The sequence below is a fragment of the Balaenoptera borealis genome (genome assembly GCF_965194805.1).
Source record: "Balaenoptera borealis genome assembly, chromosome: 4".
Lineage (NCBI taxonomy): Eukaryota > Metazoa > Chordata > Mammalia > Artiodactyla > Balaenopteridae > Balaenoptera > Balaenoptera borealis.
This window is the reverse complement of record NC_138861.1, coordinates 56987729-57013667: the sequence shown is the minus strand read 5'-3', so window position 1 is coordinate 57013667 and position 25939 is coordinate 56987729. Positions and strand designations below refer to the sequence as shown.

The window sequence follows — 25939 nt, the reverse complement described above, 5'->3', positions numbered from 1 at the left end:
TTCAATTTCATTACTTGTGATTGGTCTGTTCATATTTTCTGTTTCTTCCTGGTTCAGTCTTGGAAAGTTATACCTTTCTAAGAATTTGTCCATTTCTTCCAGGTTGTCCATTTTATTGGCATAGAGTTGCTTGTAGTAGTCTCTTAGGATGCTTTGTATTTCTGCAGTGTCTGTTGTAACTTCTCCTTTTTCATTTCTAATTTTATTGATTTGAGTCCTCTCCCTCTTTTTCTTGATGAGTCTGGCTAATGGTTTATCAATTTTGTTTATCTTCTCAAAGAACCAGCTTTTATTTTTATTGATCTTTGCTATTGTTTTCTTTGTTTCTATTTCACTTATGTCTGCTCTGATCTTGATGATTTCTTTCCTTCTGCTAACTTTGGGTTTTGTTTGTTCTTCTTTCTCTAGTTCCTTTAGGTGTAAGGTTAGATTGTTTACTTGAGATTTTTCTTGTTTCTTTAGGTAGGCTTGTATAGCTATAAACTTCCCTCTTAGAACTGCTTTTGCTGCATCCCGTAGGTTTTGGATCATCGTGTTTTCATTGTCATTTGTCTCTAGGTATTTTTTGATTTCCTCTTTGATTTCTTCAGTGATCTCTTGGATATTTGGTAACGTATTGTTTAGCCTCCATGTGTTTGTGTTTTTTACGTTTTTTTCCCTGTAATTGATTTCTAATCTCATAGCGTTGTGGTCAGAAAAGATGCTTGGTATGATTTCAATTTTCTTAACTTTACTGAGGCTTGATTTTTGACCCAAGATGTGATCTATCCTGGAGAGTGTTCCGTGCGCACTTGAGAAGAAAGTGTAATCTGCAGTTTTTGGATGGACTCTCCTATAAATATCAATTACATCTATCTGGTCTATTGCCTCATTTAGAGCTTCTGTTTCCTTATTTATTTTCATTTTGGATGATCTGTCCATTGGTGTAAGTGAGGTGTTCAAGTCCCCCACTATTATTGTGTTACTGTAGATTTCCTCCGTTATAGCTGTTAGCAGTTGCCTTATGTATTGAGGTGCTTCTATGTTGGGTGCATATATATTTATAATTGTTATATCTTCTTGGATTGATCCCGTGATCATTATGTAGTGTCCTTCCTTGTCTCTTGTAACATTCTTTATTTTTTTATTTTTATTTTTTTTATTTTTTTAATTATTAGCACCTTTAGTTATTATTTATTTATTTATTTATTTATTTATTTATTTATTTTTGGCTGTATTGGGTCTTTGTTTCTGTGCGAGGGCTTCCTCTAGTTGCGGCAAGCGGGGGCCACTCTTCATTGCGGTGCACGGGCCTCTCACTATCGTGACCTCTCTTGTTGCGGAGCACAGGCTCCAGACGCACAGGCTCAGTAGTTGTGGCTCACGGGCCTAGTTGCTCCACGGCATGTGGGATCTTCCCAGACCAGGGCTCGAACCCGTGTCCCCTGCATTAGCAGGCAGATTCTTAACCATTGCGCCACCAGGGAAGCCCCATTCTTTATTTTAAAGTCTATTTTATGTGATATGGGTATAGCTACTCCAGCTTTCTTTTGCTTTCCATTTGCATGGAATATCTTTTTCCATCCCCTCACTCTCAGTCTGTATGTGTCCCTAGGTCTGAAGTGGGTCTCTTGTAGACAGCATATTTGTGTGTCTTGTTTTTGTATCCATTCAGCAAGCCTGTGTGTTTTGGTTGGAGCATTTAATCCATTCACGTTTAAGGTAATTATCGATATGTATGTTCCTATGACCGTTTTCTTAATTGTTTTGGGTTTGTTTTTGTAGATCCTTTTCTTCTCTTGTGCTTTCCACTTAGAGAAGTTCCTTTAGCATTTGTTGTAGAGCTGGTTTGGTGGTGCTGAATTCTCTTAGCTTTTGCTTGTCTGTAAAGCTTTTGATTTCTCCCTCGAATCTGAATGAGATCCTTGCCGGGTAGAGTAATCTTGGTTGTAGGTTCCTCCCTTTCATCACTTTAAGTATATCATGCCACTGCCTTCTGGCTTGTAGAGTTTCTGCTGAGAAATCAGCTGTTAACCTTATGGGAGTTCCCTTGTATGCTTTTTGTTGTTTTTCCCTCGCTGCTTTCAGTAATTTTTCTTTGTCTTTAATTTTTGCCAATTTGATTACTATGTGTCTCGGTGTGTTTCTCCTTGGGTTTATCCTGTATGGGACTCGCTGCGCTTCCTGGACTTGCGTGGCTATTTCCTTTCCCATGTTAGGGAAGTTTTCGACTATAATCTCTTCAAATATTTTCTCTGGTCCTTTCTCTCCCACTTCTCCTTCTGGGACCCCTATAATGCGAATTTTGTTGCATGTAATGTTGTCCGAGAGGTCTCTTAGGCTGTCTTCATTTCTTTTCATTCTTTATTCTTTATTCTGTTCTGCAGCAGTGAATTCCACCATTCTGTCTTCCAGGTCACTTATCCGTTCTTCTGCCTCAGTTATTCTGCTATTGATTCCTTCTAGTGTAGTTTTCATTTCAGTTATTGTATTGTTCATCTCTGTTTGTTTGTTCTTTAATTCTTCCAGGTCTTTGTTAAACATTTCTTGCATCTTCTCGATCTTTGCCTCCATTGTTTTTCCGAGGTCCTGGATCATCTTCACTATCATTATCCTGAATTCTTTTTCTGGAAGGTTGCCTATCTCCACTTCATTGTTTTTCTGGGGTTTTCGCTTGTTCCTTCATCTGGTACATAGCCCTCTGCTTTTTCATCTTTTCTGTCTTTCTGTGAATGTGGTTTTTGTTCCACAGGCTGCAGGATTGTAGTTCTTCTTGCTTCCACCTTTTTAAGACTGTTGATACACATTGCCAAATTATCATCCAGAAATGCTATGCCAATTTGTAGTCCACCCCAACAGTGGATGTGAAGCCTGCCTCACACAAACAATGGCTTGTAGCACTTTTAAAAAAGTGTAAAACTACAAAAATGAGTACCTCTCCCTTTTTCATGCAAGTGGGATTACTCCAAATTTCATAACTTTTCAGTTAATTTAGCAAGTCAGTAAATTTGCATCTACTGCATCATTTTTTGTGACTGTTCAATGTTCCATTATATGAATATGCCACAGTACACATAGCTTATCCATTCTTGTATATAAGCTATGTCCAGTTTTTCAGTTCCAAATAGTACTCTGATACGTATCCTTGCCTATATCTCTGACTATTTCTTTTGGTTAAATACTTAGAAAGAGAGTTGTTGGATCAAAAGGGTATACACATTTTAAAGGCTTGGCTCAATCTGATAGGAGAATAACCACATTTTGTTTTATTTTGTATTCCTTTGATTTACTGGTGGGTTTACTGGCTGTTTGTATTAATTTGGCTAGTTGGTTAATTATACCCTGTGTCCATTCTTCTGTAGTGAGAGGTTGTAACAGTTGTATCCTATCCTGTCAGATCCATATGTCTGACATTCTGTTTCTGTGTGTCATGGGGTGTTGAAAGACTCCAGTTATTTTAATGTGATGCTCCACACAACACTTAAGAAAATGACTCATGATAGTTGCCTTTCGTGTAATATTTTTTAATACCTGCACTTTTGTGATGGTCCCTTTTGTTTAAGTGAGTAGGTTGTTCAGCCCCAGAACTACTAGAATTCATGATCATTTGTTCTAGTTTTTTTTTTTTTTTTAATTTTTTTTTTTTTTTTAAAGAGTATTAGTCATTTTTTTTTTTTATTTTTATCCATTTATCTATTCATGGTTGTGCTGGGTCTTCGTTTCTGTGTGAGGGCCTTCTTCAGCCGCGGCAAGCGGAGGGCCACTCTTCATCGCGGTGCGCGGGCCTCTCACCATCGCGGCCTCTCGTTGCGGAGCACAGGCTCCAGACGCGCAGGCTCAGCAGGTGTGGCTCACGGGCCCAGTTGCTCCGCGGCATGTGGGATCCTCCCAGACCAGGGCTCGAACCCGTGTCCCCTGCATCGGCAGGCAGATTCTCAACCACTGTGCCACCAGGGAAGCCCCCTGTTCTAGTTTTTGTCTGACCTTTTACTGAGAGAGTTCTTGACCATCATACTTTCATGATAGGTTTTTAGTATGTACTGTGTCTTCACACATTCTTTGAATTTGTTATTATTTGTATCCTCCTAGACTTGTCTTTTTTGCTCTAAAACTAACAGTTATTACATTTCTTCTCTTTCGTTTTCCCCTTTTAACTAGTTTGAAGTGTGATTTGAAGCTCAAGATCATGATCAAAAGAATGCAGTGCCTTTCTCAGCTCCACCAGTTTTTGCTTCTGAGGTTTACATGCCACTGCTGCCCTTGCTAATTATGAACTGAGATTCATTTTGTGATTTTTTTCTCATAGGTTATATACAGTTATTCTTCACTTCTGTAATTATAGAATATGTTGGACGATTTATTGGTACTAAAGGCAGGGTTATCATTGCATATCCAAAAAGTGCTTTTTTTTGTTTTTGTTTTGTTTTTGTTTTTTGCTTTATTGGAGTATAATTGCTTTACAATGGTGTCTTAGTTTCTGCTTTGTAACATAGTGAATCAGCTATACATTTACATATATCCCCATATCTCCTCCCTCTTGCGTTTCCCTCCCAGCCTCCCTATCCCACCCCTCTAGGTGGTCACAAAGCACCGAGCTGATCTCCCTGTGCTGTGCTGCTGCTTCTCACTAGCTGTTTTACATTTGGTAGTGTATACATGTCCATGCCAGTCTCTCACTTCGTCCCAGCTTACCCGTCCCCCTCCCCGTGTCCTCAAGTCCATTCTCTACACCTGCGTCTTTCTTCCTGTCCTGCCCCTAGGTTCTTCATAACCATTTTTTTTTTAATTCCGTATATATCTGTTAGCATACAGTATTTCTTTTTCTCTTTCTGACTTACTTCACTCTGTATGACAGACTCTAGGTCCATCCACCTGACTACAAATAACTCAATTTCGTTTCTTTTTATGGCTGAGTAATATTCCATTGTATATATGTGCCACATCTTCTTTATCCATTCATCTGTCGATGGGCACTTAGGTTGCTTCCATGTCCTGGCTATCGTAAATAGAGCCGCAATGAACATTCCAAGAAGAGGTTTTTAAATTGGATTATGCATCATGTGTGTGCATATACGTTTCTGTTTTTTTCCATACCCGAAATTACAAACCTGCCATGGCTGGTCTTGTGCAGGACTCTTCCACACGTGAGAAAATGAGAGTTGTCTATATGTTAAATCTGTATAGACTTCGCAAGTGACCTTTTGTCTTTCATCGAAAGCACTTGACCTGCAGCAGTGTGGCCTCACCAGTGAAGGAGCAAAGGCTTTACTAAAGGCCCTTGAAAGCAACAGAACTCTGGTCGTTTTGGATATAAGAAAAAAATCCACTTGTTGGTATGTGGTCACTTTTTTTTTAAAATTGATTAACACATAGCAAAACAAAAAGAGTTTGTTCATGTATTGACAGTTTTTAAAACTTAATGTGTTTCACTTTCCTCATCGTATACAGTTGGCCCTTGAACAGCTTGGGGGTTAGGGGTGCTGCCCCCGACGCAGTTGAAAATCTGGGTATAAGTTTATAGTCGGTGGTTCCGCATCTGTGGATTCAACCAACCTTGGCTCGTGTAGGACGATAGTACATATTTATTGAAAAATATATGTGTGTCAATGGACCCGTGAGGTTCAAACCCATGTTGTTCAAGTGTCAACTGTACTTTTCTAATATTGCACTTCCCTTATGTTTTTAGCAGATAATGTACTAATTAAAGTGAGTTACCTTTAAATTGTTCTTATCTCTACTCTGAATAGAGGTGAACCTAGATACTAAGCCTGCTTCCACCAAGAGCATTATTTCCTTGTTGTGCAACCTCTGAATTCTTTCAAGGAGTACTTTATTCATTTGTCAGTTTCACAAGTAATTTTTTTAATAGTTTCTGTGTGCCAGATACGGGTCAGGCACTAGGGATAAAGCAGTGAACCAGACAGACAAAAGTCTTGCCCTCATGGAGCTTACATTCTAGTGAAGGGGTTCAGATAGAAATGAGTAAACAGATAAGTAATATAATTTTAGACAGTAGGAAGTGCAAAAATATCTTAATGTAAGGAGAGTGAGGGGGAGCAGGTAGGACATTGGATAGGTTTGTTAGGGGACGGCTTCACTGGAGAAGTGGCATCTGAATGGAGACCTGAATGAAGAGAGGAGCAAGCCATGGAAGATCTGGGGTAAGCACACTCCAGGACAAGGAGGCAATGAGTATGCAGGCATGTAGGTGGGTGGAGTGTTTAAGGAAAAGCAAGGAGGCCAACACGGTCAGAGTACTGAGTGAAGAAGAGTGTGGTATGACATGAGGTCAAGGAGCTAGCCAGGGGTCTGATCTTGTAAAGTCTTGAAGGCCAGAGTAAAGGTGTGGATTATTCTAAATGAGTAGAGGGTTTTGAACTGGAAAAAGACATGATCCAAATAGTATCTGAATAAGATGACTTGGTATAGAGAATAGACGTGGGGGGATAAAGAAGAGAAACAGGGAGACCAGTTAGGAGACTATCACAGTGGTCCAAATAAGAGATGTTTATGGCTTAGCTTAGGTTGGAAGTTTGGAGCAAGTGAAAAGTGGTTGAATTCAGGTTGTGTTTTGAGGGTGTAGCTAACAGGGCTTGCCGATAGATTAGATGTGGGGTATGAAGGAAATAGTAACAAGGAGACAAGTCGTTGACGATTATGTGTGCAACTGGGTGGTATCACTTAGAAAAAGGGGGCTGATGGGAGGAGCAGCTTTTGAGGGAATATCAGGACTTTGGTTTGTTATCTTAGATGCGCTTTAGGTATCTTAAGTGTCTGGACAGTGCTCAGACTGTACTTTCTATCCAAAGGTATCCAAAGCCACTTTAGATGCAAAATGTTTAAAGTTGACCTTTGCTGCTGCCAAAATAGTAGCCACTGGGGGCAGTCTGCAAGATGGCATCTTAGGTTTTTGAGGAAGAAATTAAAATACACAAAGGGGGAAATAAGTGTATGATTACATAATGTAGACTTCATATTTAATTTTATGGGAAAAGCAATAATTAGTTGGCTTTCGGTTTTAAATGGAAATAACGGGCTTCCCTGGTGGCGCAGTGGTTGAGAGTCTGCCTGCCAATACAGGGGACGCGGGTTCGAGCCCTGGTCTGGGAGGATCCCACATGCCGCGGAGCAACTGGGCCCGTGAGCCACAATTGCTGAGCCTGCGCGTCTGGAGCCTGTGCTCCGCAACAAGAGAGGCCGCGATAGTGAGAGGCCCGCGCACTGCGATGAAGAGTGGCCCCCGCTTGCCACAACTAGAGAAAGCCCTCGCACAGAAACGAAGACCCAACACAGCCATAAATAAATAAATAAATAAAATTTTTTTTTAAAAATGGAGTTTTAAATGGAAATAGCCACTCACTGGGAAATAATTACTCTAATTTCAATTTATTTTACTTTAGATCATTCTGTGATGAAAGCAGTTATCAAAAAAGTTCTCCAGATGGAAGGAGTGCCAAGTCAGAGGTATATAACATGTTTTAGTTCTCTCAGAAGAATTTCTCTTTAATGGCTTGTTTTTCTTTCTTTCTTAAAAGAAAACTATCAAGGTACTTTCTGCCATCTTAAAACTAAGTTTTTAGTCAAATGAAATGGCTTTTCTGTTTTTGAAAATGTTGTGTGATGCCTTAATTTAGGTTCCCAGAAATGCAGATTGAAAACCTTTTATTAAAGTATCTTAATTTCCAATGAAGATCAAACCCTCCTAAATTACCTGTAACTTAAATGGCATATTTATCATTTCTGTCTCAGTACCAGTGGATAACTTCTCCATCGGTGAAGGAACCATCCAAAACTGCTAGACAGAAAAAGAGAACTATAATTTTGGGAAGTGGTCGAAAAGGAAAAGCTACTATTAGAATTGGTTAACTCTTTCTTGTTTTTAATGCTACTGGAACTTATACCCCTTATGTTTTCTGATGTGCTAAAATTAAAACAGCCAGTATTAACCACATGCATGTTAGGAGGCCTATATTAGGAGTCGCCAAGTGTGTTGGGTGCCGTGGACAGCTGAGGCACGTTTAGCCCAAAGGAAAGTTCCAGCGCATTGCAGAGAGCAGACGAAATACCCGGTGGTGAAAATTCACTGTTGCTAAGGGTTGAAACGAACCAATAATTCCTCCTGTTTCTCAGGGTGTTCCGTTTGGCTGTTAATGAAATGTATTTCCAAGGAATGCAGGCATGTGGCTGAAAAGGCCAGCGGTGCCTGGGGGTCACAGCGAGACCCTCCCATCTCGCCCCCCTCGGCCATCCTGTGGTCTGGGAGCAGAGCTCTCAGCTACAAGTGAAACATAGTAGCTTCCATATCCGGATTCTAAGATTTTCTAAAGCCCTTTCAAGGCCCCCTTCTCTGAGTGGTGCTTGACCTGCTGGTGTTTGGGGCGGGAGGGTGGGCTGGGTGGAGGGTCTGAGCGCCATCCTGAGGGAAGGGCTTTGGAGGCCTGTGTGAGCCTGAGACCGGGGGCCCAGTGCCCGTGTCCGAGGGGAGGCTAGCGCTGACTCCAGCCGTGCCGAACCAGACGTCGCCCTCCTTCCCAACAAGCCAGCAAAGCCTGTCGCTCACCTTCCTGGCTGTGCTGCTTACACGTGCCCTCTGGGAAGGCCAGCCTGGCAGAGCTCTGTTCCTGCCCTCTGGGCTGCTGGTAACTGAGTACCTAGCCTGGGTGCTGGAGGGGAGGATCCGTAGATGGTGGAGGCCCAGCGCCTGCCCAGGGTGCTGCCCCTCTGCTGAGGGACGCTCGCCCAGCTGGTTAGACCCGTTCGCACCCAACTGCCCACAGTCAGCGCCCAGGCTAGGAACAGCAGCCTCCCCATTTCCTCGGTGTCTTCTAGTTCTGTTCCTTTCTTCTTTTCGCTGCCTTCCTCCCCAAAGAGGCAAGATACTAATCTTCAAGAACCAAATCAGGCCGTGATTTTCCAGCTAAACTCATGACAGTTCTGCACTTCTGAATGACGGGGTACAAACATTTGCAAGGATGAGCTCTTGGGTGAGGCGCCAGCCAACTTTTCTAGCTTCATCTCTCTTGCTTGTGTGTGGGCACCCCCTGCTGCCCCAGATGCCTTGACTCCTCCATTTTCGTATATTCCTCCTCAGAATGCTGCCACCACCCTATCCTGGCCTTTGGGAATGTTAGCTGGCTGTTCCCCACAGCATCCTGTCACCCTGGTCCACTCTTTCTAACCTCTGTATGCCCTTCTATGAAATCTTGTCAGGTCCAACTGGAGGAAGACCACCTATAGGTCAATTAGCTTGAGAAGGGACCCAACTGTGTGATCTGCTTCCCCTTTCCCAGTGTCTTTAAAATAACGTTAAAAAAAAAAAAGAAAAAATGTTGTTCTAGAGCTCCTATACCATCTCTTACCACCATCAGAAAACCACCCCCCAAAAGGGGCACCTCATTCATATTGAAAATAACTTCTTAACATGTAGGCATTACCTTAGGACATTCTAGACACTGGGGGAGGGAAAAGCCATTGTATTTTTTTCTAACATTCATGTTAAACTTCTTTCCAAAGTTCTTTAAACTGTGGTACTCTTACAGGTAGACAATGTTGCTGAACAGGCGTTTGTTTCTTCCCTTTTCTTCCCCCAGGCTCAAAGATTTGGAAAGAGAGAGTTAACAGAAAAGGTAAGGTAATCTCCACCTTAACAAAATATACGATCAAATGTGACCATTTGACAGATACTATGTAGTTCCTAAAAACAAATTTAAGTGGAATTGGCTCTCTTTTCCCTGAAGTTGAGGATAACATGGATGTTTTTGTCTAACGTGCTGGACTAATAGGCTATTATTGGTTAGCTCTTGGTAACTCATCGAGTTTCCCAGTCTGGGTTCTGTACCATCAAGTCTGGATTATAATTTGTCCTGGTCACACTGTTTTTCAAAATCAGGCGTGTTCTAGTATGCTATTATGTGTCTGTTTCACCTTTAATCTTTCCATTTTTCACCACTCTGGAGATGGTGTGATATGATCTTAACGAAAACAACAGGAACATGTCTTGTGAATATTTAGTTTTCTTTTTGGCCGACTCAGCATTGCCTGCCAGTCAGTCATTGTTATGAGACCAGGCAGTGTAACTATTTGTGTATTAGTCCATTGGTTCATAGCTTGGGAATGTGGAGACTTCTAAACCTATATCCTTCCCTTAGGAATGCGTGAAGGAGAAATGGAATCTCTTGCCTGAATTTCTGCAGACAGAAATAAAGAATCAGTTATGTGACTTGGAAACCAAATGACATAAAGAAGAATTATCAGAGGTTAAGTCGTCAGCATCCCGGCGGCTAGAAAACGTTTCCTCCCATGTAACTTGTCTGTGACCAGGGAGGCAGGATAATCCCACCTCTCCCTGTTACCTGATAGTTATAAAGGAAGCGCATGTGTTTCCTTATTCTCTCATGGCCCCTTGTTGACATTCACTGCTACTTAAATTATCCTTTCCTGCTGTAGGAGGGCTACCTGGCTGAAGTCAAATCCCTTTTAAATACAGATTTGTCCTTGGAGAACGGAGCTCATGCTTTCAGTCGGGAAGTGAATGGATGTCTAGAAAACGGGAGCCAGACAAGTGGTGAGGAGCGCAGAGTGGAAATAGCAGAGAAAAAGAAGTCCACCAAACCTGTTTCCAAACTTTGCATGCCCAGGAGAAGCAAGTCCGATGGAGAAACAAAATGTAAGAGCACTTGACTCGTTTGACCTCGTTGGAGTCTGGTACCGCCTAAGGGGAGGACAGACTTGGTGCCATAGGGTCTGTCTGTTCCCCCCCACACAACCCCTCCACCGGCAGTACTTGCTTTTTGTGTATCTTTTTTTTTTTAATTTTTTGGGGGTGGGGGGTGGGGGGTGGCTGTGTTGCTCGGCTTGTACGATCTTAGTTCTCCAACCAGGGATCGAACCCCAGCCCTCGGCAGTGAGAGTGCCGAGTCTTAACCACTGGACCGCCGTGGAATTCCCTCTTGTGTATACTTCTAACTAGCTTAGATATATACTTTAAATTTTTGTCTTCGACCAAGTTATAGAGCATTAGATCCCCAAATGTGGTTGAATTTATGAGGTATAAGAAAACGGGAGCTGCTGATATTTATGACTTGTAAGTTACATGCCTGTTTAAGCTAAACATTTATTCTTAGACTCCTTCCCCGCTTGTAATCAGAGTAACTCTTCTGGAATTTTTAAAAATAAGAACCTGGGACTTGAGCTCAGGTCAGGTGCTTGGCCACTTCATCGTTTGACGAAATAAGCAGAGGCTCTGTTTCCTTGTCCGTCTCAGGGTTGGGCCCTTCATACAAGAGCTTGTGTTAAAATGGCCTAGCAAACTGGCAGGTGCTAATTTGATGACTTTATGAAGACGGTGGTTGCTTAGAATCAGAAGAGAAGGATACTTAATCCTCAGAACCTGGTCTCTGCACCAGCTTGCTAATGCTGAAGAACTGTACCTTGGCTGTGAACTCTTTATTCATAGTGGCTTTTTTGTTTCTTTTCTGTAAGCAGCTGAAGTCTCATGTAGCCCCAGGATTACAAGGCAAACTACCAGGCAGACCACCATCACATCTCATTTCACAGGGGGGTCAGTATATAGTGAATGGACAGCCCCCATTTTAGGGGCCAACTGTTTTTGGTAAAACACATATAGAATTAGTAGGATGTAACTTAGTAATTCTGACTTCCACATTGCTTAGGTTTTCCTTTTGATATTCTGTTTTTAGACATTCATGAACAGCATTTCTGAAGACCTCATCCATTTTTACTCTTAGCATAGGAAACTTCAAATGTACATACACAAAATACCAAGGTTAGTAAAATGAACCCCTGTGTACCTATCACCCAGTATCAACAGTTAACAGCTCCTGGCTGTTATTTCATCTATACCCCCATATGCTCCAAGTGAAGATTATTCCAAATGGATTACAACTCCATACACACCCATGTCCCCCCAATTGGATTACTTTGAAACAAATCGGACATGTCATCTTATCCACAAATACAATATTTCTAGATGACAAGGTCTCTTTCTCTGACAAGTGTTTTATTCATATTTTGCTATAATTGCTGACATCTAGCAAACAGTCTTTTGAAGAAGACAAAACATGCCTTATAAAGTGTAACAGTTCCTTACTAACAAATACATAGCAGTGTTCATACCTCCCCTTGTGTAACAGAGTTTGGTTGATTTGTTCCTTAAGCCTTTCAAGTGATAGATTCCTTATTTTCTTGCCATTTATTTAAAGAAAATAGGTCTTTTGTCTAATAGCTTCTAGGTCTGGCTGACTGCATCGTTTTGGTGATTAAAGTGTTCCCTTGTCTCCAGTTTTCTGTAAACTGGTAGTTAGATCTAGAGTCCTGATCAGATTCCAGCTTTATTTTGTGCGACTTCATTGACAGTATGGGGCTGTCCATCAGAGGCATGTAATGTCTCTTCGGTGATTCTAGCAGCTGTTGATCAAAGTCTAGATCCATTATTTCTTAGGGTTTGCAAAATGGTGGTATTCTAAACCTGTCATCCAAAGAAACATTAAGCTCGAAGCTTGTTTTAATGTCCGGCAAAAAGGGCTTCTCCTTGGAGGGAAGAGGGTGTCCATGCCCTGAATCTTTCCAAACAGAGGGTATTCTTGGTAGGGAGGAATATAAGTTGTTTTGTGCCCACTGCAAGTGTAGGGTCTGGCTGAGCTAACAGTTGGCCTTACTGTGTGTGACAGCCCTGCCAAACAGAAACCTGAGGAAGACCCTGAAAAAGCAAAATCAGGTGATTCTGTCGATGAAGAAGAAAAAGACCAGGTAGGGCTCGCGTTTCAGTTTCTTAACTCTGCCTTATTTTGGTACACTTGCTGGTAATCGTGAATTTACACTTGGTCTGTCTATGGACCGTAAGTGACTGAGAGGGTGTTAGAACATATCCCTGGACCCAGGGCACTACGAAGTGTATTATGGTTAGACCCGAGGACTCAGCAGGCCCGTAACTTTGGTGCGTTCTCTCCTGTCTACCTTCCTACCTCTCCAGCTGTCAAGATTTGACAGTCAAACCAGCAGATGTGATGCGTTTAAAGCATTTCCTTCTGATGTCAGATAAGCTCCTTTCCCACATCTAATCTCTCTATAAAAGCAGAGTTGTCGTGTTATTATGTGTATTGTAATAATGCTGCTTAGACTTTTTAGGTTAGAAAACTGGTGGCTTGCCAAAGGCCTCCAATATAGAAAATGTCAGTCTCTAGCACTGTCCCGTGTGACTTGAGAGGCAAACCTAGATACTACCAGATGGTCACACGCTATCTATTTCTTTCCTGCCACAGGATTAGCTGTGTAAGTCAGGAAGTCTGTAGGTTTACAGGTGGGTAGTAAATGCCCTGTTACCTGCTAAAGATGAGTATCCGTGGTTTGCTCTAAGGCAGGGTTTCTCAACCAAGGCATTGACTTTTGGGGCCAGATAAACCTTTGCTGTGGGTGTGAGTCCTGTGCATCGTAGAGTGTTTAGCAAGGTCCCGACCTCTACTCACTAGATGCCCGTAACATTCCCTCTCTCTCCTCCCAGTTGTGACAACCAAAATCACCTTCAGACTTTCCCAGATGTCCCCTGGGGGGCACAATTGCACTGAGCGAGAAGCACTGGACTCAAGGCTAGCAATATCATTGAGGTAGACTTGACGTCCTGTTGTAAAAGACATACTCATTCTCCTGTTTCTATTTTGGAAATTAGATGCCACTGTTCATGATCCTTATTCAGATGTCTGTAATTAAGTTGAGTCAGACTACCCACTCACAGGTGGGACACTGAGACAGAGGGAAACAGCTTGTCCAAATCACATGGCCACATCCCTTGCCTCCTAAGAAAACGTGTCACAAGGGAAAGCAAGCTGGCTCTCGTAATATTGACAAGTGTTTTTTTTTAAACAAATGTGCCAGTTTTAGAGTTGTTCTTTGCCCTCTAACCTTTTGGAGGGCTTACATAGCCTTCAAGCTTCTGAAGAAACGAACTGGGGCACTCTTTCCCAAGCGGGAAGCAGTTTCACTGGCAGTGTGTGAGAGGCCTTGGGGACTTGTAGGATGAACACTTGTCGCAACAGGGTTTATCCCGATATGCTAGAGTAAGGCTCAGTGCACCACACCGGTGTCATCAGGTAGTGTTTGTTGGTCAAATAAGTAGTACTACAGAGAGAATCTTACTTTAGTGAATTGAAAGTTTTGAGATCTCACTATGTTTTTTAAAACAGGTATTAAATACATGCATTTGGTAAAACAGTACAAAAGGCTGTTTGGTACATAGCAGCCAAAGAAAAACAATGTGGCTGTTCCATGCTGAGCTATGCTGTGAGCGTTATCAAATAGGTACTGGATTCTGAGGCCTTTGTTCAGGAACAAAAAAGAATATAAAATATCTCATTACCACAACTAAGGAGCCGGCCTGTGGCAACTAAGACCCGGCACAATTAACTAAGTAGCTAACTGACTATTTTTTAAAATCTCATTAATAGGTTTTTAATATGATTTTTTTAAATTTATTTATTTATTTTATTTATTTATTTAATTTATTTTTGGCTGCATTGGCTCTTCCTTGCTGCATGCGTGCTTTCTCCAGTTGCGGCGAGCGGGGGCTACTCTTGGTTGCGGTACGTGGGCTTCTCATTGCTTGCGGTGCGTGGGCTTCTCATTGCGGTGGCTTCGCTTGTTGCGGAGCACGGGCTCTAGGCACACGGGCATCCGTAGTTGTGGCTCGCGGGCTGTAGAGCGCAGGCTCAGTAGTTGTGGCTCACGGGCTTCGTTACTCCGCAGTGTGTGAGAACTTCCCAGACCAGGGCTTGAACCCTTGTCCCCTGCATTGGGAGGCGGATTCTTAACCACTGGACCACCAGGGAAGCCCGAGCTCTAACCTTTTAAAAAATGTGTTCCTTCCATCTTCATGGAGCCGGCGTGGGGGATGGGAAGGAGTGAGAACCCAATTGGCAGGGGTCCGGTCACAACCCCGGAAGGGCACGGGGGAGGATCTAAGAGGTGGCACCGGGCCACAGTCGACCCCCAGTGACAGCTAACAGCTGCACTGCTGCCCCTTCCTGCCCCAGGACCTGAGCTTAGGTCCCAGGGCGGCTGGAGAAACGCACTGTTTTTGGTGAGATGCTCTTACTTACTGTGTGGAGCTGCTCCGGCGCCCACACCCCGCAGGGCCCTGTGCCCGTCCTCCCTGCCCCCTGCCCAGGGCTCGGGGAACAGCAGTCTCTGTGGGGCAACCTGCTTCCAAGTCCTTCAGTGACCATGGAGGAGTGGGAACGGGCTGGGCTGCCGGAGAGCCTGGGCATGCAACACCTGAGCTCAGCCCTGGGGGCTCACGTGAGGGCAGGGGCTGGGGGGTGCGGGCGGTGAGCGGAGGGGCCTCCAGCCGGCGTCAGCCTGGGCCCTGGACCCAGGGAAAGGCCTCACCCTCTCAGTCCTGACCTGCCGCTCGGGAACCCTGTGGCCCACCAGCCCGAGGCCTGTGGCGCCCGCCACGAACTGCCCGGCACACAGGTGGGGTGCCAACGCCACACCTGGATTTTGCGCGGGGACCATCGGGGGGCTCGGTGCACGGGAAGATGAGCAGCCCCCAGGCCCCGACACGCCCCTTCCATGTCCATCGAGAAGTGCCGGATGGAAGGCCGGCTGTGCTCCTTTTCATGCCCCAGGGAATTCGCAGGAACAGCCCTCCCGGCCACAGGGTGCCTGCCCACCGGCTCTGGGCCTGCGACCAGCCCAGAACACAGAAGGCACAGCAGTGGGTGCAGGGAGCTGAGCCGGGTCTGCAGAAGGGCAGACACCACAGCCTGGTCCACAGCCGACTGGCCCAGGGCGGGTGAGAACGGGCGGGCAGGCTGAGGGGAGGACAGAACGTGGCACAGCCTGCCCGCCTGGGCCCCGGGGAGAAGGTCGGGGCGCTGCCCGCGCCCTCGCTCCGCTCCCTGGCGTCCTTTGTGGGGGCGAAGGGCCGGAGGCAGGGCTCCCGAGGAGCTCAAAGGCCAGGGAAGGACACACGGGGCGGTCCAGAGCCACCCTAGCGCTCCAGTGGGGCAGCACCCTCTCTGAATTCCTACTGCCGCCAAAACACATCCCTAAGGCCTTTTGGGAGAATTGCTAGGACCCAGGAAGATGGCCCCTTGCTGTGGTCCAGACTTCACCAGCTGCCGATGACCGGAGGGAGCCAGCCGGCCGGCCTTGAACAGGAGGACAGGACACGGGGACAGGGACAGCCACAGCCGGGCTTCCCGCAGCTGTGCGCACCGCCAGAACCAGCTGTAGCCAATCACAGCCCCCGACATGCCAAACAGTGCTGGGCGAGAGGCCGGCAGGAAACTGACACCCCCTCACTGGAGAGCCTGCCCGGTCGGGGTGCGGGGCACCATCCCCGTCTGCACTCACCCCACAGCTCAGCCGTCTCCCAGTGACCCAGACGCGTCACCACGGCCCCAGGGCTGATCCCCGACCAAGGTCAGAACTCCCCCCAGTGTGACGGCCCCCATGCCGCTCCTGTGGTGGAAGGGACCGCAGGCAGAGACCAGGAGTGGAGCCTTTTTATTAATGGCTGCGTTTTCAAAGAACCGTTTTGTAAGCAGGAAAGCTCCCCAGGAAGGGATTGCATTAGTGCAACAAGGGGGAGCCTTGACACCAGGCTTCCAGACACTTCCAGGAGGGAGAGGGAGAGGGGGGAGAGAGGGAGGGAGGGAGGGTGATGGAGGGAGGGAGAGAGAGAGAGGGGGAGGGAGAGAGGGAGAGAAGGAGGAGGGAGATGGAGAGGGGGGAGAGAGGGAGGGAGGGAGGGTGATGGAGGGAGGGAGAGGGAGAATGAGGGAGGGTGATGGAGGGAGGGAGAGAGAGGGTGAGGGAGAGAGGGAGAGGGAGACCTCCCTCCCTCTCCCTCTCTCCCTCTCCCTCTCGCTCCCTCTCCCTCTCTTCCTCTCCCTCTTTCCTTTCCCTCTTTCCTCTCCCTCTTCCCTCTCCCTCTTTCCTCTCCCTCTCTCCCTCTCCCTCTCTCCCTCTCCCTCCCTCCCTCTCCCTCCCTCTCCCTCTTGCCTCTCCCTCTCTCCATCTCCCTCCCTCCCTCTCTCTCCCTCCCTCTCCCTGTGAGTCTCCCTCTCTCACACTCTGTCTATCCTCTCTCAGGAAGGAGTGGGAGCAGGAGGGAAGGAGAGGGAGAGGGACAGAGAGAGAGAGAGATAGAGACAGAGAGAGAGGAGAGGAAGCAGGGAGAAAAGAAAGAAAGAACACACCATCTACATTTCTGTCAAATGACACCGGGGATCATTACACAACCAGGAGAAAATAACACAGGGAGGCTCTTTCTCAGCTGGAACTGGAACTGCAGACGGGGCCAAACACCACCAGGCTGGCCACACATGTCCAGCCACCGCTCCAGCCCTGTCAGCCGTGAGTCCGGTCACCAGGGCTCTGAGTGTCTGCTCCAGGGAGCTGGGGTTCACCCTCTCACCCGGGAGGCCGGGCCAAACCAGTAGGGCCCCGGGCTGGACACATAGGGGGAAAAGCATCCCCACAGGACAGCTTGTGCGAGCAGATTCAGCTGCCAGATTCTAGAGGCCCGGGACCACCCTGTGGCCCGTGAAACCTAGGAGCCACGAGGGTCTTGCATCGTGATTCCTGTCCGTTGGACTGTAAAGTTTATGTAGGGAATCTTGGAAACAGTGGTAACAGGACTGAATTGGAACGAGCTTTAGGCTATTATGGACCACTCTGAAGTGTGTGGGTTGCTAAAAACCCTCCCGGCTTCGCTCTTGTTGAATGTGAAGATCCCCGAGATGCAGCCGATGCTGTCCGAGAACTAGATGGGAGAACACTATGTGGCTGCCGAGTAAGAGTGGACCTGTGGAATGGGGAAAAGAGAAGTCGAAATCGTGACCGCCTCCTTCTTGGGGTCGTCGCCCTCGAGATGATTATCGGAGGAGGAGTCCTCCACCTCCCACACATCTCCAAGATGGAGAGCCTTCTCCGTCAGCCAGAGCAGGTCCCTTTCTAGATACAGGAGACGAGAGAGATCACTGTCCCAGGAGAGAAATCACAAGCCGTCCCGATCTTTCTCTAGGTCTCCTAGCCGATCTAGGTCAAATAAAGGAAATAGAAGACCACTTTGCAAGAGGAGTGGTGTACAGGCAATAACTTCATTTGGCAGGAGTATGTACAGAAAATTCAAGTTTTGTTTGAGACTTCTGAAGCTTGGTGCACTTTTTAAATGTTTTAGCTGTTCACATTTGTTTGTCTCTTGGGACAGTGACACATAAAGGTGTCATTCTCTATGGTTTGAAATGGGTCATATGAGGCATGTAATATGAAGAATTGTTACTTTACAGTGTTCCCTTAAGCAAAATTGAATTTGCTTTGAATTTTTGGTCTTGCCTAGACTGATAATAAAACTCTGACTCCTGCCCAGCTAAAGTGTGATGTTTACTATTATGGAAACACACTGGCAAACATTGAAAAGGCTTTCTGTAGCTGGGATATGGTATGCAGCTGTAGTTAAGCAAGCAGTCTTTAAAAGGTGCTGTGAACACAAGGCAGCAGGTAAAAATGAAAGCTGCACCCTTACCCTAGATTAGAGGTTTAAAAATTCCACTAATCTTCACACCAGACAAGAGGTTGTCCAGTGAATTTAGAATCTAAGAAGTTTCAAGGAAGTTAGTTTACCTTTGATTTAGTGTGATTGCTGTACATGAATACAAAGCTCTTTGTAATATTACTTGGGAATTTGAGAGTATTCAAGACACCAATGTCCTGCCAGATTAAGAGTATATTGTAGAGCTGAACTTTGAGTTACTGTGCAATTTTTTTTTCAACTGTCATTTGTAATATGTTTTGTGACAATCCTTGGGATTAAAGTTTTGGTTCCAAAAGAAAAATAAAAAGAATCCGCCTGCCAATGCAGGGGACGCGGGTTCGAGCCCTGGTCTGGGACGATCCCACGTGCCGCAGATCAACCAAGCCCATGGGCCACAACTACTGAGCCTGCGCTCTAGATCCTGGGAGCCACAACTACTGAGCCCCCGTGCCACAACTACAGAACCCGGCACGTCTAGAGCCCGTGCTCCGAAACGAAAGAAGGCACTGTAATGAGAGGCATGTGCCCACAATGAAGAGGGGCCCCCGCTCGCCGCAACTAGAGAAAGCCCGCGTGCAGCAACGGAGACCCAACGCAGCCAAAAATTAATTAATTAATTTTTAAAAGAAGACCGCCATTGGGACGGCTGGGGGACAGCTCCACGCTCTGCTTCCCGAGGGGGGCCTGCACCCGGGGACTCAGGAGGCGCCCTTGCTCCTGGCGATGCGTCCAGAGGCCCCAGCGCATGAAAAGCACACATGGCATCCACGTAGGGAGGCCGGGCCCGGGGAGCACACGGGGTCTCCCTGGTACTATTCTTGCCACTTCCCTACAGGTGTGAAGTTTTCAAAATAAAGCATTCGGAGAAGAGGGCAGAAGCTGAAAAAGCCGCCCAGGCCCCAGCCCTTCACGACCCCACGCCAGGTCAGGTGCAGGAGGACCCTGTGAGATTAAAGAAACATCACAGAGAGCAGGGGTGGGACGGGGTCTCAAGGGACAACCTCCTTCGGGGCAGAATCTCGGTAGACAGACCACCACCTTCCCCTAGGAAGGATCCAGAACCTTGGGACCCAAACACTCTGAGCGCCTCAGGAGAAGGCGGCCCTCCCGGGGGCAGGGCACACGGACGCCTCTCGACCACCCTGCGGGGCCCGCACGCACCCAGCACCTCGCGCGTGAATGGCAGGAAGGTCACGTCCCCGTTCAGGTTCTTGTTGAAGTCGATGCACAGGAGACTCAGCTTCTTTTTTTTTATTTTTTTAAAATTTTTTAAAAATTAAAAAATTAATTTATTAATTAAATTATTTGTGGCTGCATTGGGTCTTCGTTGCTGCACACGGGCTTTCTCCAGTTGCGGCGAGCGGGGGACACTCTTCGTTGCGGTGAGCAGGTTTCTCATTGTAGTGGCTTCTCTTGTTGCGGAGCATGGGCTCTAGGTGCATGGGCTTCAGCAGTTACGGCAAACAGGCTCAGTAATTGTGGCTCACGGGCTCTAGAGCAGTGGATCAATAGTTGTGGTGCACGGGCTTAGCTGCTCCGTGGCATGTGGGATCTTCCCGGACCAGGGCTCAAACCCATGTCTCCTGCATTGGCAGGCGGATTCTTTTTATTTATTTATTTACTTATTTATTTATTTATTTATTTATGGCTGGGTTGGGTCTTCGTTTCTGTGCGAGGGCTTTCTCTAGTTGCGGCAAGTGGGGGCCATTCTTCATCGCGGTGCGCGGGCCTCTCACTATCGCGGCCTCTCTTGCTACGGAGCGCAGGCTCCAGACGCGCAGGCTCAGTAGTTGTGGCTCACGGGCCCAGCTGCTCCGCGGCATGTGGGATCTTCCCAGACCAGGGCTCGAACCCGTGTTCCCTGCATTGGCAGGCAGATTCTTAACCACTGCACCATCAGGGAAGCCCGGCAGGCGGATTCTTAACCGCTGCGCTAACAGGGAAGTCCTCAGCTTCTTCTTGATGCTCTTGATTTTCTGAAGGAAGAAGACGGCCGTAAAATCGGGGGGCGGGGGCACGGAGGGGGGTTCAAGGAGAAGAGGCGGACGAGAGGAGGGAGACGGGAAAGAAAGGGCCTCAGGTCCTAACTGTTAGGACCCTCCTCAGGAGTTACCCCAAGGTGGCAGCCTAAGCTTCAGCCGTTTCAACGGAGCTAAGTTTCTGTCCTTTCAGGGTCTATCTGGTTTGCAGAAACAGGTAGAAATGGACCAGCCTGGGGGAGGGAGCGACGTGGGGCGCAGAGGAAGGTGCTGGTTCCCTGGGGCCCCTGCCGGGCCAGGAGCAGGCGGGGCGCCTCGAGGACCTGCCCAGGCTGCGCCCCCTGCCCAGCCCAGGACTCAGCGCACCCGGCCCCGCTCCCGGGCTGAGCAGACGTGCCTGTCCGAGGACAGGAGGGGCGCTGGGGGAGCGTGCCCGCTGGCTCTGCCAGGCGCAAGGGCTCGTTGGGCACGCCTGGCTCAGAAGCAGCCCGAGGGACGCCGGGCCTCTGCGGGCAGCAGGCGCCGTGCTGGGCCCTGGCCTCCCTGCAGCCTCACGGCCCCACCGGCCACGACTGGGCAGGAGCACAGGGCGCCCTGGGAGGGCGGGGCGGCACTCAGGACCCCACCCCGCGCCAGCAGGCCGCCTCTCCTGGGCGCCCCCCTCCACGGGCGTCCCCGTGGTCCCTCGGGCCAGCGGTTCTCAAGTGTCAAGGCCGTCTGCGCAGCCCCACTGTGCACACCCTCACCTCCCCCAGCCTCGAAGCTCCATGTGCCTGCCGCTCCGGAGGACTTCGGGGCCCACGTGCCCGGGCCCCACCCTGGATGCCGGAGTCCCACAGTCCTCTGAGTCCCGGTTTCCTCCACCACAAGGCACAGCACCGGCCGAAGCGGGACAGCGTTTGTGTTGAGGAACAAGAACTGTCGCTGAGCCCTGGGTCGGGCCTGGTACCCGCGTTAACCGCGTCTGTCACTTTCTGACTCAAACCAGCCAGCGCAGGACTGCACCCCAGCCCCTTCTGTACGGGGCTCCCACACTCGGGGCCACCGTCCCCCTGCCCTCATCACCCCAGAGAGGCCCGGAGCCCCGGGCTCATTCTAGCCAATCCTGAGCCTGCGCCTTCCCGGGGACCCACACCTCAGGCTCCAGTCCCCAGCCACCCCTCCCCTCATTCCTGCCGAACCCTCGTGCTCCTGGGAGGCCCTAGGTGACGAGGCGTGCCCTTGCCCAGAACCATGAGTGACAAGCTCTTTCCTCATCTGCTGGCCTCACTGTTCTCTGCCCTCCACACAAACCGACTCGGTCAGCCCTCATGACCACCTGTGAGGGGGTCCTCGGGTCACGCACGTTGCAGAGGGTGAACAGGGACAATGGGGTCCAGTGACCGGCCTCCGGGGACCCAGCCAGTTGGTGGCAGAGCTGGGTCTGATCCCGGCCATCGAGATGCCTGTAGCCACAGCGCCCCATGCTGCGCACCGAGGTGACGCGCTCGACCATGGGTGGCTCGCAGTGCCCGCCCCCCTCCCCACCCCACGGGGCTGCCTCCCGGGAGGGGCCGGGCTGCCCATCGCCCGCCTGTCCAGGGTGCCGCAGGGACACCGTCCTGCTGGACCAGGAGTGGGAAGAGCTGGGGGCTCTGGGGGTCCACGCTGGGGGCAGAGGGGTGTCAGGCAGCTGGGAGGACCTGAAGGGACAGGCCCCCCGGGGGGGGGCCCCACTGGGAACCCGCGCGGCCGCAGGGCTCAGCCAAGAGAGGAGGGAGGGGGTGAAGGCGGACGCCATGCTCTTCGGCCTCCCGTCGTCCCCCAGCCTCCGTGCCCAGCAGGAGCCGCGCTGTGAATTACGGGAGAAAGGGGTCGGGTCTTGGCCCCCAGTGCTGGCACACAGCTCCTAAACCTAAAGCCACAGGACGGGTTGCATCTTACAGCCCCCGTGCCTGCCCACCTCCTGTGAGGGGAGAGGGCCAGGGGTTGCAACGTGAATCCGTTGCCCATGGCCCCCGCTGTAATCGTGCTCGTGGAACAAAATCTCGGTAAACACGGGGTTCAGAGAGCTGCGGGCTGGGTGCCTGCAGGAGGCCTGGAAGCCCCGCGCCCCGCCCCACGCCTCCCCACCTCCTCCTTCCACCTGGCTATTCCTTTCTAATAGCCCGGTGCTCTAGTCCGTGGACTGGGGGCCTGTGTTCTGGGGGCCCGCGCTAGCCAACGAACGGAACTCGGGCTGGGGGGCGTGGGAACTCCTGACACAGCCTGTCGGCCACAAGCGCAGAGGACGACGTGGACCTGTGGCTGGCGTGGGCCGAGCCCTGACCTGCGGGCTCTGACTCCGGGTAGATGGAGTCTGAACTGAACTGCAGAAACCCGGCAGTCCCAGCGCTGCTGCTGCGGGAGCCCCATGGGCCTGGCGTCGGGACAGAAGCTCTGGAAGCGGGGACTGAGGGTGGAGTAGGCTCGGAGGAGGGGGTCCTTCCTTGAGACCCTCCCACCAAAGCCACGGGGGGTGGGGGGCCCAGATGAGGCGGGGGTGGGGCGGGACGCAGGGAGGGGCCCACGCCGCCCGTGCTCTGGGGAAGCCCTGTGACCCTGAGGACCGAGGGCACAGCAGGTGCAGAGGGAGCGCTGGTCCACGTGGACCTTCCCTCCTGGGGTTGAGGCGGCAGAGAGATGGGCAGAGGCCGGCACGCGGGGCTCAGGCCAGGCGCTCCCCTACTGCGAAACTTCCTAAAAAAGCAGCCGTCGCAGGACTCGGCAACCGCAGTCATGGGCACTTACCCCGGGGAAATGGAGACTGAAGTCCACACAGAAGCTGTACACAAACGCTCGCCTGACTGGGAAGAGCCCCAGACCGAAAGCCGCCGGGGGCCTTCCCAGGGCAACGGATGACAGGGGCAGTCGTGTCAACGTCAGGATCCTGCTGGGACGCTGACTTGACTTGCACAAGAGGTGACACTGGGGAAAAGTGGGCAATGGCGTTTCGCTTTCTAGGGAGCTGGCCAACTCCTTTCCAGAGGGGCTGCACCGTCTTCCGCTCCCTCCAGCGACGACGCCCCTGTTCTGTGCTGCCTCGCCAGCACTGGGCACCGGCTCCAGGTTCTGCTGGGAGCAGAGCTTAGGTTTTCTAGTTCTAGGAGAAGCTCCAGAGTGACTCGCTAAGGCCAATAGCGAGTAATTATTTCCCAATGAGTGGCCATTTCCAGTTAAAACCAAAAGCCACCTAATTATTGCTTTTCCCAAAAATTAAATATGAAATCTACGTTATGTAATTGTACACTTATTTCCCCCTTCGTGTATTCTAATTTCTTCCTGAGAAACCTAAGATGCCATCTTGCAGACTGCCCACAGTGGCTACGATTTGGGCAGCAGCAAAGGTCAACTTTAAACATTTTGCATCTAAAGTGGCTTTGGATACCTTTGGATAGAAAGTACAGTCTGAGCCATTTTACAAAATGTGCGGCCATTTTACAAAACAGCTTGACAGTTCCTGCAAGTGTTAAACATAGAGTTACCCTATGACCCAGCAGCTCCACTACTAAATATATACCTAAGAGAAATAGAAACTTATGTCTGCACAAAAGCTTGTACATGAATGTTCATAGAAGCATATTTCTAAAAACAAAAGGTGGAAAAAATTCAAATGTCAATCTGAGAAATGAATAAACAAAATGTGGAATATCCGTACGATAGAATAGCATTCAGCTATAAAAAGGAATGAAATATTGATCCATGTTACAACATGGATGAACCATGAAAGCATTCTGTAAAGAAAAGCAGCCACTCTCAAAAGATCACATATTGTATGGTCCCATTTATATGAAATGCCCATAATAGCAAATCTGTAGAGACAGAAAGGAGATTAGTGGTTACCTAGAGCTGAGAGGGTTGAGAGAATGAAAAAACATTGTTAATGTGTAATGGGTTTCTTTGTGGGGGGACAGAAATCTAAAATTGGATGGTTGTGATGGTTACACACGTCTTTTAGTGGTTACACTAAGAACCACTGAATTGTATACATTAAAGGGTTAAATTATGGTATGTAAAGTACATCCTGATAAAGCTGTTAAAATTATAATTTTATATTTATAAATTTGAAAATTCATCCAAAATTACAAATTCTTAAAACATGCAACCTAACAAGACTAACCCAAGAAAAGAAATAATCTAAAAAATCTGTATCTGCTCAAAAAGTTGTTTGTATAATTAAGTACCTTTACAGAAAATGATTTCCAGGGATAAATGGCTTTCCAAGTAAATTCTTCCAAATATTTAGGGAAGAAATATTGGTAATCTTACATAAAACCCTTCCAGGAAACAGAAAATAATATATTGTTCAAAATTTTTATAAGGCCAACATAAGCTTCAGATCAAAAGTAAAAAGAATATTACAAGAATAAGAATCATAGGCCAGTTTCTCTTTTGAACATGCATGCAAAATTTGTAAATAAAAGCACAAACTGTATCCATGGTATGTAAAACAGTAATATATCACAATCAAAGTGGCTTTATTCTAGTAATGCAAGGTTGGTTTAAAGTTCCCACATGAAACTGATCCCAGGAATGAATCAGAGTGGGAAAAAAAGTCATTTAAAAAAGAAGTCTTGGGAATTCCCTGGTGGTCCAGTGGTTAGGACTTGGCGCTTTCACTGCTGGGGGCCTGGGGTTCAATCCCTGGTCAGGGAACTAAGATCCTGCAAGCCATGAGGCAGGGCCCCCCCAAAAGAAAGAAAAAATGAAGTTTTAACCAGGAGAAGCACAAGAGTGAATAAACATAACAGATAACACCTTATGAAAAGTAGGTGAAGATTATGGAATATTCTAAACTTTTAAAACAAACAAATTGCTAAAGATTCAAGAGGATGTGACAAACGTTGTACATAGGCAAAAAATAAAATAAAATAAAATATACAAATGATGGGAGCCCCAAAATCCAGATGCCCAAGTCCCATCTCTGAAAATCCTCATTCAATGGGTTCTGGATTTCCTCTATGTTTAAAAACCTACAGGTATTTTTTAAACCTAAAGATTCTGATACGATTCATAGACACAATGTAAAGCTTCTGCTTTACAGGAAATAATACCAGATTATTTTGTTATTTTATAGTTATATTAACAAGCTGTACTATTGACGGATAAGTCTGATGTCAAAATGCACTCCCCACTAGGGTTAAAAAAGGAACTAGTACTCTCTACTGCTACTTGGTGGCAGCACGCATATATTGCAATGGCAATTATTGTAAGAAGCCAAATTAATGGAACATTTTAGAATTGGAAGACTACATAGAGGTCACCTAGTCAAACTTCCAACTATTATCGTTGTGAAAACTAAGGCCCATATAAATGAAATGATTTATCTCCAAAGAGGGTTAGTGAAAGAGTACGAAATAAAAAATCTCTCTGAACTTTTAATTTAGTGCTATTTTTATTAATCTCA

The 25939-nt window shown here is 47.7% G+C and overlaps 1 protein-coding gene and 1 pseudogene across 2 annotated transcripts in view; both read left to right on the top strand.

Annotated features, from left to right (window-relative positions):
- The window catches only part of LOC309627443 (uncharacterized protein), a 30616-nt gene extending 10120 nt beyond the window's left edge, over window positions 1–20496 (top strand). Inside the window, exons 6-9 of the mRNA XM_082389379.1 lie at window positions 9570–9605; window positions 10466–10645; window positions 12669–12747; window positions 19371–20496. Coding sequence (XP_082245505.1) covers window positions 9570–9605; window positions 10466–10645; window positions 12669–12747; window positions 19371–19815 — 740 coding nt within the window. The 3' untranslated portion in view covers window positions 19816–20496. The remainder of the gene's footprint in view (window positions 1–9569; window positions 9606–10465; window positions 10646–12668; window positions 12748–19370) is intronic.
- Window positions 15531–19362, top strand: LOC309628481 (annotated as a pseudogene). The gene is made up of 2 exons: window positions 15531–15783; window positions 17556–19362. The product of its transcript is annotated as an uncharacterized misc_RNA (transcript).
- Window positions 20497–25939: the final 5443 nt, after the last annotated feature.